Here is a 13,819-nt window from a genome sequence, read left to right on the forward strand (position 1 = left end):
TATATAGAATGTTACCATTGTGCAAGCAGGGAATAAAATCCAATTAATTAAGGCTCAAAGATATCTTCCAAATCGGTTTCAGAACTGGGGCTCTCGTAGTCCTAACCTACAATCCCATTTCCTGAGGAGCAGTTCCATTCATGTTAATAATGCACCTTCGGAGCAAGTGAATCTTGGATTGCAGTCTAACAGCAAGATCCTGGAACCAGCTGTGAAGTCAAATATGTGCTGAAAAGGGTGCTAACTGTTGCATTTTTTGCTATTTATTTCCTTGCATCTCTTTTTTAAAAATTTCCCCTTTCATATTTTTTACCCAAGGGTTTATGCTAGCAATGTCACATCTTCCCTGACATTTTAGAGACACAAGAGAAAGTCTTGCTAACGGAATCTTTATCATTCATTAATCACAGACACATGCAGCGCATGAAGATCTGGTGCACGTTACATGTACTTCTGGGTGGTATGGGGTAGTACCTCTGGTGGGGGACACATGGTGCTCCTTCTGAGGTTGTTTGTCCACCTTTGGTCCCCAGCCTGCACTCGGCTCTCATTTGTGGCTCCAAAAACTGCCAGCATGCGAAGGCTGCATGTACACTGCTGCATGTATTCATGAAAATGCATGTATTGGTGAAAAACAGCATGGCAGAAATGCATTGTAGCAGGGGAGATTGCTTTGCAAAAATGTGTCTAGCAGGTAAAATTGCATACAAAAATGTGTAGATATGAGGATAAATATGTGAAAATTAGGATATATTCTCACTAACATTCTGGTGAATTTTCATGAAGACTTAAAAAAAAATCACCAACTGATGTGGAAATGTGGGAAAATGAGCAACCGGGAGAACTGAAATTGACATATTTGCTCACCCCTAGGTCCAAGGTGCCAGAACGAGATGCTTAGAGCACCACATTCTCACCCCCACCCCCAATTTAGGGGTTCACCTGAGAGTCAGTGTGGTGTAGTGGTTAAGAGCGATAGACTCGTAATCTGGGGAACCGGGTTTGCTTCCCCGCTCCTCCACATGCAGCTGCTGGGTGACCTTGGGCTAGTCACACTTCTCTGAAGTCTCTCAGCCTCACTCACCTCACAGAGTATTTGTTGTGGGGGAGGAAGGGAAAAGGAGATTGTTAACCGTTTAAGACTCCTTAGGGTAGTGATAAAGTGGGATATCAAATCCAAACTCCTCCTTCTCCTCCTTCTCCTCCTCCTCCTCCTCCTCCTCCTCTTGTACACTGGTACCTCAGTTTAAGTACACAATTGGTTCCGGAAGTCTGTACTTAACCTGAAGTGTACTTAACCTGAAGTGAAGTTTCCCATTGAAAGTAATGGAAAGTGGATTAATCGGTTCCAGATGGGTCTGCAGAGTACTTAAACTGAAAGTACTCAAACCGAAGCATACTTAAACCGAGGTATGACTGTTCTCTTGGGAGAAAAGCAATGACAAACCTAGACAGCATCTTAAAAAGCAGAGACATCACCTTGTCGACAAAGGTCCATATAGTTAAAGCTATGGCTTTCCCAGTAGTGATGTATGGAAGTGAGAACTGGACCATAAAGAAGGCTGATAGCCGAAGAATTGATGCTTTTGAATTATGGTGCTGGAGGAGACTCTTGAGAGTCCCATGGACTGCAAGAAGATCAAACCTATCCATTCTGAAGGAAATCAGCCCTGAGTGCTCACTGGAAGGACAGATCGTGAAGCTGAGGCTCCAGTACTTTGGCCACCTCATGAGAAGAGAAGACTCCCTGGAAAAGACCCTGATGTTGGGAAAGATTGAGGGCACTAGGAGAAGGGGACGACAGAGGACGAGATGGTTGGACAGTGTTCTCGAAGCTACGAACATGAGTTTGACCAAACTGCGGGAGGCAGTGGAAGACAGGAGTTCCTGGCGTGCTATGGGCCATGGGGTCACGAAGAGTCGGACACGACTAAACGACTAAACAACAACAACAACACATGACTGTACAGGCTTGCAATCATACCCAGGTCCCTTTTCTTGAGATGCAGGTGTGATTTTCTGAATTGTGTTTTGGATGCCACTCTTTTAGTGCCAGGAAACCGTGATCGTTCTATTCATACGCAGCCTATTCTGATGCAAAGAGAAAACTCTGTGTCTTCCTCTCAGCTCCCTGATACGGGGAGCCTCTTCAGTCTCACAAAGTCCCCTTCAAGTTCCCAGGTGTCACGTGACAGTGGAGCGCTCCAAAGTTCACTGGGAGTCTAAGAGGAGACAAAGTGCAAACAACAGGCTGCAGAATGAAGCGTCTGCTTTTCTTCTACATTTTCTTCCATCTCCTTGGTAAGTAATAGGTGGCGAGAGAAATACCTAAGACTGAAGGATGAGGGAGAAACCAATCCACCCACACACCCAACTTTTGTAATGAGCAATGGAACTATGGATCTGGTAGTTTGTGAGTTATTTAAATTTCAAGCAGGGGGGGGGGAATCATTTCCAGATGGACAAAGAGATAGCATTGGAGTGGCAATCTACATATCCAGAGCAGTGCAATTTTGAAACTTGGATATTTTTTGAGTTTTTTGTTCTGTCTTCTCTCCCTGAATTCCCGACACCCCACCCCTGAATTCACGACACCCCACCCTGAAGCGATGCACTGTAAAATGACTTCTGTTGAATATGCATGGCTATTTAACATTCAAAGACCACACTTCCTTACTGCGGGAGCCGAGTAAAGCAGAAGACAGAATATTTATAGAAGTGGGAAACTGGAATTAAAACTGGACAGCAGCAGTCAATGCAAAATCAGCAGCAGTAGTAAATACTAGTACAAATAATAATGTAAACAGAAAACTTGATTAAAATCAAGGTCCTGGGGAAGAGGTTTTTAGGATATTTCTTTGAGCGTCATTTTCCTTGTGAAAATTGCTTCACACCCCCACCCCGACTGCTATTTTCCAAAACAATACACAAACTGTAACACGACTATCATTTGAAATTCAGAGTTCTCGGATTTTGTTTTGCAGATCTCTAATGCCAACATGGGTCTGTTAGGGAGGAAATGTGCATATATAATTCGCATATTTTTGAACATTGCACTTCAAAAAAAAAATGCACTCTGTTAGGGGAAATTGCATAGAAGGGACTGCTTAGGACGCCCTAAAATGCTGCTGAGTTTACATTAGGGCTTAAAAATAAAGAAAGAATAACACTCGCAAACTGAGGTGGAAATGTAGCAATCTGAGAGAAACCAAAAGGGACGGATTTTGTCCTTCCCTGCCTCCAACAAATATGCTCATCAAATAAATATCAAATGTTCCTTCATGGCTCTTTACCAACCAAAAGGAGAAGGTTAAGGGGTGAAAGAGAAGGTTAAGGGGTGAAGAGAAGGTTACGGGGTGATATGATAGCCATGTTCAAATATATGAAAGGATGTCATATGGAGGAGGGAGAAATGTTGTTTTCTGCTGCTCCAGAGAAGCGGACACGGAGCAATGGATTCAAACTTCAAGAAAGAAGATTCCACCTAAACACTAGGAAGAATTTCCTGACAGTAAGAGCTGTTCGGCAGTGGAATTTGCTACCAAGGAGTGTGGTGGAGTCTCCTTCTTTGGAGGTCTTTGACAGGCATATGTCAAGAATGCTTTGATGGTGTTTCCTGCTTGGCAGGGGGTTGGACTGGATGGCCCTTGTGGTCTCTTCCAACTCTATGATTCTATGAAAAGGCCCCGAGAGTATGGAACGGCCATTGTTTGGAATCTACCCTGTTCTCTTAATCTCGAGGGATCTCCTGCATTCAGCTGATTGTGAACCAGAATCCCTTCTTACTCACTGCTGCCTCGTTAGCCGAAAAGCACACGATTTCTGTTGCTTCCTTGCCTCGGACAGGCGAGGAATTTTTTTTAAAGGAAGCAGGATAAGAAATTGTCCTAAGCTTTTACAGAATGTAACGCTCCGGTGTCAGATCTTTCATATTGGACGCACCTAAAACAAATCCAGTAACCTTCCCAGAGCCTCGGAGCTAGGAAAAGCAACTAATTAAACCTCCACCATCGTTGGCCCATAGGGCATCATTTCCTCAGGAAAAGGCCTTATTATCGTGAGTCGTGCTGCCGCCCCCTTATTCAGCAGCAGCCTTCAGCTTGGTGCGACTTGGCCACTCACAACGGTTGCTAACTAACTCACAATCAATGGACCAAATGAGTTTAAGTGCTGGGGGGGTTGGGGGGAGGCTCCCCTGTCCAGCTTCAAGCAGTGCTTGGAAGTCATTTGCTCATTTTAGGCTCAGAGCAAGGTGGGGGCGAGAGAAGGATTATCCAAAGGACTTGAGTAGCGCCCCCCCCCGTATTTTGTTTTGCTTGTTTCTGGCTAGAGCTTCCTGGCTGTTAATAAGCGATTTCTGGAGAGAGGCAGGTATATAAAGGATGTGAGGAACAGCCAGCCTCTCTGTTTGTGCTTTCCTTTGCCACACGTCTGTTCCCCACATACGGCCATTTGCCCCTACCCAGCCGCAGCCCCCCCCCCAGCTGCTGCCCCCAAACCGGCTTCTTTGCTAGTTCTGAGGAAGGGAGGATGGCAACGGGAAATAATTGATGGTTGCTTAGCAACCACCAGGCATGGCCTACAACTTGTGAGGCAGTGAGAAGAATATCTGGAGATGGGCAGGCAACACTTGCTCCCTCTCTATAAAGGCACCCCCCCCTCCCAAAGATACACACTTGCCGGCAAGAGAATCTGGCCTTGGCAGAGAAACTGGTAAAGCAGACTTTCCCAAACTTGGGATGGTCGAGGGAACAGGCAGAGCACGAATGATGCAGGAGAACCGTGACAACAGGGTTAAATGATGTGGGTAGTTCAGACAAGCACACACGCTTTCTTGAGTTTGCTGATATTAGGGCGTGCCATTTTAGGGGGTGATACTTAATTTAGCAATTTTCTTCATGACCGGGGGGGGTGGGGTCATAAAAATATGTTTTTGGGTGTGAGGAATTCAAATCTGCTCATATTTCTGTGATTGCACAACATCTAGTTGGGCAAGAAGTACGTAAACTGCTTTCGGAAAGCCAAAGATATAACTGGAAGTACTCTGTAATCATTTTTCATGATTTCTGAGCCATTTTATACACATTTTACTCACCAAGCAAAACTAAATCATATTAATTTAACAATAATATCATTGGAATTCCCAAAGTCAGTCTAGAACTTCTTAAAGGTAAAGGGTAAAGGGACCCCTGACCATTAGGTCCAGTCGTGACCGACTCTGGGGTTGCGGCGCTCATCTCGCATTATTGGCCGAGGGAGCCGGCGTACAGCTTCCAGGTCATGTGGCCAGCATGACAAAGCCGCTTCTGGCGAACCAGAGCAGCACACGGAAACGCCGTTTACCTTCCCGCTGTAGCGGTACCTATTTCTCTATTTGCACTTTGACGTGCTTCCGAACTGCCAGGTTGGCAGGAGCTGGGACTGAGCAATGGGAGCTCACCCCGTCGCAGGGATTCGAACCACCAACCTTCTGATCGGCAAGCCCTAGGCTCTGTGGTTTAACCCACAGCGCCACCTGCGTCCCACAACTTCTTAGCACCCCTCATTTTTGGAAGTTGAAAGCTGAAAAATTCAACACGCCCTAGTGGGATATTGCCACTGCCGGCCATACCCCCAGGCCCTGGTGTTCCAAATGGAGAGGCCTCCTGGAAGTTGTACATGATTCGGCATGTGTGAAAGGTGGCCTAAGTGTTTATTGGAAATGGGGGTACAGATCCTCCATGAGAATGGGAAACCTGATTAGGTGTCTTAACATGCTTAACCCCTCCTCCTTTCCTACTAAGGGCAAACATATGACTGCATGGGCATGCTAGAAGGTACTGATGATGGATGCATTGTCATCTTCATCATCACCATCACCACCACCATTATGTTGTTGTTGTTGTTTAGTCGTTTAGTCGTGTCCGACTCTTCGTGACCCCATGGACCAGAGCATGCCAGGCACTCCTGTCTTGCACTGCCTCCCGCAGTTTGGTCAAACTCATGTTCGTAGCTTCGAGAACACTGTCCAACCATCTCGTCCTCTGTCGTCCCCTTCTCCTAGTGCCCTCAATCTTTCCTAACTTCAGGGTCTTTTCCAGGAAGTCTTCTCTTCTCATGAGGTGACCAAGTATTGGAGCCTCAGCTTCACGATCTGTCCTTCCAGTGAGCACTCAGGGCTGATTTCCTTCAGAATGAATAGGTTTAATCTTCTTGCAGTCCATGGGACTCTCAAGAGTTGATGATGATTGATGCATTATCATCATCATCATCATCATCATCATCATCATCATCATCATCATATCTATATCTATATATCTATTTGTGTGTGGAGACCTTTTAACTACCCCCAGAAATAAATTCACACAAGACTCAAATTTTTGGTTTGGTTTTTGGCAGAATTTTGGCCACAACTTTATTGATTACAGTCAAGTGAGTGGCTGCATAGGGCTCTGGTTCGACTAGCTCCCTGCACCCTTGCAGGCAGCGCTGACCCTGGGCACCAACCGTAAGTCAGCTATGGGTGAACACCTGGGACAGCGACAAGCAGGGGGTCTGCTAGGCCACCACCCAGATGTCCCTTGGACTCAGGCTCAGGGCACAACCCCGCACGGGGAAGACCAACCATGAATCTGTGGGTTCCTTGTTAAGGGAATACCCAAGCATAGGGTTGGCTAGGCATTCTGCCAGCCCTATCCATCTGAACCGCAGCCTATCCACAACCTTACAAGTTGTGACGATTTGCTACGCGGCAGGCAGAACCCAAGTGGCACCAGCCAATCAGCCAAGTAGGGAAAATTCCTGCCATGCCCCTGTCCCAATGACAGGTGACACGCGAAGGCATAGCAAGGTCAAGCACAAGCCCTAAATATAGGGAGAGGTGGATGGATCTTCCGATGCACTGAGCAAGAGAGAAAGCTCAGGGCACATGCACCCGGTTAAATAGTGGTCCCCCGATCGCTTTGACTGGCGTCCCTCAGGCCCAATTGCTCCCAGGATCAAGGGACCACCAATAGGGTGTTGTGGCTGCTCCAATGTTCCCACCCACAACAAAGGGTCTGGTTGCCAGGTCCCAACACGTGCCCTCTTGTTAGGGAGGACCCGATATCTCACCTTTCCCATTCATGGGACTCAAAGTGGCTTACAACTAAAATAGAAACAGCTAAAAACATTTTAAAAAGCAATTGTTAAAAAACAACAACACCTAAATGTTACTTTGCCATGGCTAATAAGTTTGATGCTAAGTAGAATCATAGAGTTGGAAGGGACCTTGAGGTTCATCTAGTCCAATCCTTGAGATGCAGAAATCCTGTCCACAGCTGGTTGGGCTCGAACCACCCACCTTCTGGTTAACAGCCAGTTGCACTGACTCATTGCGCCGCGGTAGTCAAGGGGACTCCCATTTTGACTGGAGCTGCCAGAGGTTGAGGAGGGTGTTTTCCTGGTGTAAATGGAAGGCTATCTTTCCCCTCAACCTTTTGTGGCTAATCAAAGCTTATGGGGCTTATGGCCTTCAAATGAGAGGGACAGGGCCCACTGGTGACCTATACTGGTCTCCAGCAGTAAGACTACCACTATATAAAAATATGGTGAAAAATTCAAAGGTGGGCTTTGAATCCGTGTCTGGGCTAAATATGGGTCCCTGTTTGTGGCCTGTTGATTTAGATCAGGCATCCCCAGACTTCGGCCCTCCAATGTTTTGGACTACAATTCCCATCTTCCCCGACCACTGGTCCTGTTAGCTAGGGATCATGGGAGTTGTAGGCCAAAAACATCTGGAGGGCCACAGTTTGGGGATGCCTGATTTAGATGAGGAGACTGGTATGCAGAAGGGTTAAACACCCTCTCCTCCAACGCCACTACTTAAATGGAAAGTGAAACTCTTGAGGCAGCAGTAATTTAAAGAACACGTTAAAGTTTTGTTTTTTTAAAGCAACATATCAGGCGATCTGATCATGGTTGTACCATGTGGTTTTGCCCCACCCCTACCCCCGTGACTTAAGAGAAATTCCCTACTTAGACTTACTTTTATAGACTCCAAAAGAAAATTCAAAAAGTAAGGGTGAAACTTGACGTGACATTCATGTGCCCAGTTTCCCCCTTCTAAATAACAGCCGTTGGAGGGGGAACCCCCTTGGAGGAGACCATTTAGAAGAAGAAAAACTTTACATGTCTTGAACGCAACTGTGCCTTTAACATTACATCTAGTATTTTAGTTCTAAGAGGAGCTCACCCCATTTTTTGTTTAATCAGAAGTATTACTATGAGTATTATTGGGTTGTTAACTAGGGATGGGCGAATCGCTCAGTTTCAGTTTCTCTCAGTTGCTCATTTTCTCCATCTTAAATTCAGTTCTCCACATTTCCACAGCACGGTTTACAGTATAAAGCCGTAAAAATACATAACACCATAACAAGCAATACTATACCACCACCACCCAACTTAAAAGGCCATAGATTGTTTAATTAACCCCAGGCCTGGGAGAAGAGGAATGCTTTTGCCTGACGCCTAGATAGGTATGTACTGAAGGCACTAGGTGAGGCTCCCTGGGGCGAGTGTCCCACCAGTGGGGGCGGCGCCACAGAAAAGGCCAATTCTCATGTTATTTATTACATTTATATACCACCTTTTCTCCCAAGAAGGTCAAGGTGTAACACAGTTCTCCTCCTCCCATAGCTGCCAAGTACCCCGTATTTCCTGGGAAACCCCCGTTTTTCCTTACCATTTCCCGGAGGTCTCCCATTCCAGTTCCCATTCTCCTGTTAATTTCCCTTATTTTTGTTCCTGTTGGCGGCCATTTTTCTGGTGCCGCTTTGCCTATCTATGGGCACCAGAAAATGGCCGGTGCCGAAAGTCGCGTCTACACATGTCTGGAAGTGTGTAGACGCAACTTCCGATGTCGCTTTGCCCATCTATGGGCACCGAAAATGGCCGGCGCCAACACCGGAAGTTGCGTCTACACACTTCCGGACCTGCGTAGACACGACTTCCGGTGCTGGCCATTTTCAGTGCCCATAGATGGGCAAAGCGACACCGGAAGTTGCGTCTACGCAACTTCCGGTGTCGCGCGGCTGCCGATCCCGGATTTCTCCGCGGGGTACTTGGCAGCTATGCCTCCTCCCCATTTCATTCACACAACAACCCTATGAGGTAGGTTAGGCTGAGAAATGACGACTGGCCCAAGGAGACTGGCCCATAGCCCACCACTCTAGCCATCACACCACACTGCTTCTGTGTATCATTGGCTTTGGCTGCACCTACTGTTTGGGCTCCCTACCTTCTGCTCAACCACTCACTATGGGCGCCAGCCATCACTGCCAGCAGTAATATTTTTTTTTTTTGAGGGGTTGCTGGTGGGGAAAGGAACAGACTGTCTCTGACTCATGCCATGTTTATTGCCGTGTCCAATGAGGGCAGGTTGGGAAGAAGCAGACACAGGGATCAGAAGGGAGTTTTTGAAGCTGCAGGCTGGAGGGGTCAGGCGGAAGTTCCACCAGGGAGCTTAATATTCCTCCTCAAAGCTACGGTTGCCAGACTCAACAGAGGACAGGACTTCTGTGCCTTTAATTGCCCTGCTCTCTTTTGAGTCTGGAAACCTTAAAGAGAAACCAGCAGACCATTTGTTTAATTTCCAAGCAGAGGGTCTGCTGGTTTCTCTTTAAGGTTTCCAGACTCAAAAGAGAGCAGGGCAATTAAAGGCACAGAAGTCCTGTCCTCTGTTGAGTCTGGCAACCCTACTCAAAGCAAGCAACACATTATTTGAGCATCAGCCACGCAGGCGAAAAAGAAAGATCGCATCGCTTGCAAAATTCACCCTACTGGCCCTTAGCATCACTCACAGATGCAAGTAGGAAGGCAGGCTGTCTCGCCAGAGTGGTGCATGCTCTGGTTATCTCCCGCTTGGACTACTCCAATGTGCTCTACATGGGGCTACCTTTGAAGGTGACCCGGAAACTACAACTAATCCAGAATGCGGCAGCTAGACTGGTGACTGGGAGTGGCCGCCAAGACCACATAACACTGGTCCGGAAAGATCTACATTGGCTCCCAGTACGTTTCCGAGCACAGTTCAAAGTGTTGGTGCTGACCTTTAAAACCCTAAATGGCCTCGGTCCAGTATACCTGAAGGAGCGTCTCCACCACCATCGTTCTGCCTGGACACTGAGGTCCAGCACCGAGGGCCTTCTGGCGGTTCCCTCGTTGCGAGAAGTGAGGTTACAGGGAACCAGGCAGAGGGCCTTCTCGGTGGTGGCGCTTGCCCTGTGGAACGCCCTCCCATCAGATGTCAAAGAGAAAAACAGCTACCAGATTTTTGTTGTTGTTTAGTCGTTTAGTCGTGTCCGACTCTTCGTGACCCCATGGACCATATACTCCAGATACTCCTGTCTTGACCAGATTTTTAGAAGACATCTGAAGGCAGCCCTGTTTAGGGAGGCTTTTAATGTTTAATAGATTATTTTATTTCATTTTTTTCTGTTGGAAGCCGCCCAGAGTGGCTGGGGAAACCCAGCCAGATAGGCGGGGTATAAATAAATTATTATTATTATTATTATTATTATTATTATTATTATTATTATTAAAGAAGATTCCCAGGCCACGGAGATAACTTAGCGCTCCTAACAAGAAATAGCAAGCTCTCTGTGAAGAAGCAAAATACCCTTGGAGGTTTAGAGTAAAGCTCGTGGTGCTCCAATCAGGAGTACTCAGTGTTGTTGCTGGGAAACTGATCAAATTGCATGTTAATACCACAGTCTTAAAGGGACGGCTGTATGTGGCTGTACTCAAGGCACAGGCGCGATTTTTTGGTTTTGTTTGTCCACCCTAGACTCGCAGCGAGCATGCCTAAAATCTGGAAGGTGCAGAAGTCCTGCCAGCATTTGCTATCTGTCATGTGCGCACACACAACTTCAGGGGGAGGTAAATCCAGCAGGGACAGACACCTTGCCCAAATATGCTGGATTTTACCTGTTCAGCAAGTCTTCCACCCTCAGAGATGCTGCACCAACTGCCCTTCTGATAGTGGTCAATGTAAACATCCTTTTTCGATTTGGGGTTTAAACAACAGGACTCAGGATGCTTCCTCATGCGTGGCTCTTCTGTGGCCCCCGGGGCCACGTTTTGCTTTGTAGATTTTCTTCAACATTTCTAAATAACGGCAGCTGACGATCCTTCACCATAATGAGCACAAACCACTTTCTTGGCTGTCCTCTTCTCAGTATGCCCCGCGTAGGACCTTAAGGTCCACAAACAACAATACTCTAGAGATCCCAAGCCATAAAGTGGCTAGATTGGCCTCTACTAGGGCCAGGGCCTTTTCAGTATTGGCCCCAACTTGGTGGAGCGCTCTTTCACAGGAGACTAGGGCCCTGCGGGATTTGTCATCTTTCCGCAGGGCCTGCAAGACAGAGCTGTTCCGCCTGGCCTTTGGGCTGGACTTAGTCTGACCCCTGTGTTTTCCTCCCTCATGGCTTGGATTTATGGACTACTTAAAATGAGGCTGCATTTTAAATTTAAATATTGTATTTTAATCTGTATTTTACTTAATTGCTTTTTATGTTTTATTGTAATTTTATTGGTGTTAGCCGCCCTGAGCCCAGTTTTGACTGAGGAGAGCGGGGTATAAATAAAATATTATTATTATTATTATTATTATTATTATTATTATTAGATTGGGAATAGCTTCAGGTGTGAAAGAGGGCTGGGCAGGGGTGGGAGATAACAGCTTGTTGCGTTTAAAAAAGGTAAAGGTAAAGGACCCCTGACCGTTACGATAAGTCCAGTCGCAAACGACTCTGGGGTTGCGACGCTCATCTCGCTTTACTGGCCGAGGGAGCCGGCGTTTGTCCGCAGACAGTTTTTCCGGGTCATGTGGGCAGCATGACTAAGCCGCTTCTGGCAAAACCAGAGCAGCGCACGGAAACGCGTTTACCTTCCCGCCGTTTACCTATTTATCTACTTGCACTTTGCCGTGCTTTCGAACTGCTAGGTTGGCAGGAGCTGGGACTGAGCAATGGGAGCTCAATTTCTGCTTTCGATGCTGAAGCAAAAGCAGCAACTGCCCGTCAATCTGCTTGCTGTAGTGCTTGCTGGAGTTTGCCAAAACCTACGTATGAAGCCATTCTCTGCTTGGAAATTGCCTACGGACTCAGCTCTAGTCTTTTGTGAGGTGAACTGTAGACCATTATGGGAACAGCAGGGCAATCTCTCTCTGGCAAACAGTCGTAGTTCCATGGTACAGAATAGCTCCTGGTTCCACTACCCTGCATTTTCACTCAGGGCTAGGAATTCACCTAAGCTTCCTGGTGTATATAGTATGCTCTCTATGAGGCTTATTTTGATCAGAATCGAGTGTATACTTCCAGAGTTAACACTAAATTTGTTTTATTTTATTTATTTATTTATTATTACGGTCGAGGACCAGCTCTTAGAAGTAAAATAGAATAAAATAAAAATAAAAAGGATCCCTTTGAAAAACAGTTTCTGGGAGCATAACGTATAAAAGTTGCTTTGAACAAGATTTAAAAGAAAATTATTAATTATATAACAGTGCTAAAAGTTTAAGCCTTAAAATAGTGGCTGCGGGTGCCATTGAGGAAAAAAAATCAGACGGGCTGGGAAGAAAGTCTGTGTCTGCATATTTGGGCACAGAATCTGGCGACCGCCCTGGTTGTCTTCAGGTCTTTGCCTAGCAAGAGCAGGTTGTATAATTGCTTTTCCGGGAGGCTTGCTAAGCTCACCAGTATGGGGTCCAGGATCTCCCTTCGAGCTTCTTCATATAGGGGGCATCTGAAGAACAAATGCTCAGGGCTTCCTATTTCCCCTAATGGGCATACGCAGAGTCTTTGGGCATATGGGATTTTTTTGTAAAGCCCCTCCAGCACAGGCGTGGGCAATGCCGCGCTTCTGGCAAGTGTAAAAGCCCTTCTTGTGTTTTTTGACAGGAGAAAGGAGAGGTAAGGTGCCGGGGCGGCTATGTATCTCTCGATTTCTCCAGTTCTGTATTCAGGGCATCTTGAGCAGTACACTAAATTTGTTATTTCTGGTAAATGAGCCACCGTAGCAGCTAGAGGGCCATGAAAATTTGTGTCCTGGGCTTTTTGAGACTCATCTACCCATGTGCTATCTGAAACCAAAGGGGCACATTTCAGATGTGAAATATATTGGTATTATTTTCAGTTCTCTACCACTGTTAGCTTCTCACTACCACTGTTAGCTTCTCACTACCACTGTTAGCTTCTCCAGTGGGCTTGTTCCAAAACAGATCAACACACCTTTACAACATCTGTGCTACTGACTCTCAAACTTTGGGGTTGTTGAAATATATAAAGGTAAAGGTAAATGGACTCCTGACCATTAGGTCCAGTCGTGACCGACTCTGGGGTTGCGGCGCTCATCTCACGTTATTGGCCGAGGGAGCCGGCATACAGCTTCCAGGTCATGTGGCCAGCATGACAAAGCCGCTTCTGGTGAACCAGAGCAGCACACGGAAACACCGTTTACCTTCCCGCTGTAGCGGTACCTATTTATCTACTTGCACTTTGACGTGCTTTCGAACTGCTAGGTTGGCAAGAGCTGGGACCAAGCAACGGGAGCTCACCCGCTCGCGGGGATTTGAACCACCGACCTTCTGATCGGCAAGCCCTAGGCCCTGTGGTTTAATCCACAGCGCCACCCGCGTCCCGTGTTGAAATATATACAAGAAAATAAATAAATCAATTTGACTCAAATCAATGTGACTCAAATTGGGTCTCTTAGATCCATTCCCCCCCCCCCAAAAAAAATCAATGTGGAGTAAAGTTGCTTCTGGGCCCTCTCTGGGATTAGTTGAACTTCATTAGAT

General features: G+C 46.6%; 1 protein-coding gene across 1 annotated transcript in view; it reads left to right on the forward strand.

The window, feature by feature from the left end:
* Window positions 1-2,199: 2,199 nt before the first annotated feature.
* Window positions 2,200-13,819, forward strand: part of AMN (amnion associated transmembrane protein) — a 64,103-nt gene continuing 52,483 nt past the window's right edge. Inside the window, exon 1 of the mRNA XM_035105539.3 lies at window positions 2,200-2,301. Coding sequence (XP_034961430.3) covers window positions 2,259-2,301 — 43 coding nt within the window. The 5' untranslated portion in view covers window positions 2,200-2,258. The remainder of the gene's footprint in view (window positions 2,302-13,819) is intronic.

The sequence above is a fragment of the Zootoca vivipara genome, chromosome 1, assembly GCF_965207765.1.
Source record: "Zootoca vivipara chromosome 1, rZooViv2.hap1.1, whole genome shotgun sequence".
Lineage (NCBI taxonomy): Eukaryota > Metazoa > Chordata > Lepidosauria > Squamata > Lacertidae > Zootoca > Zootoca vivipara.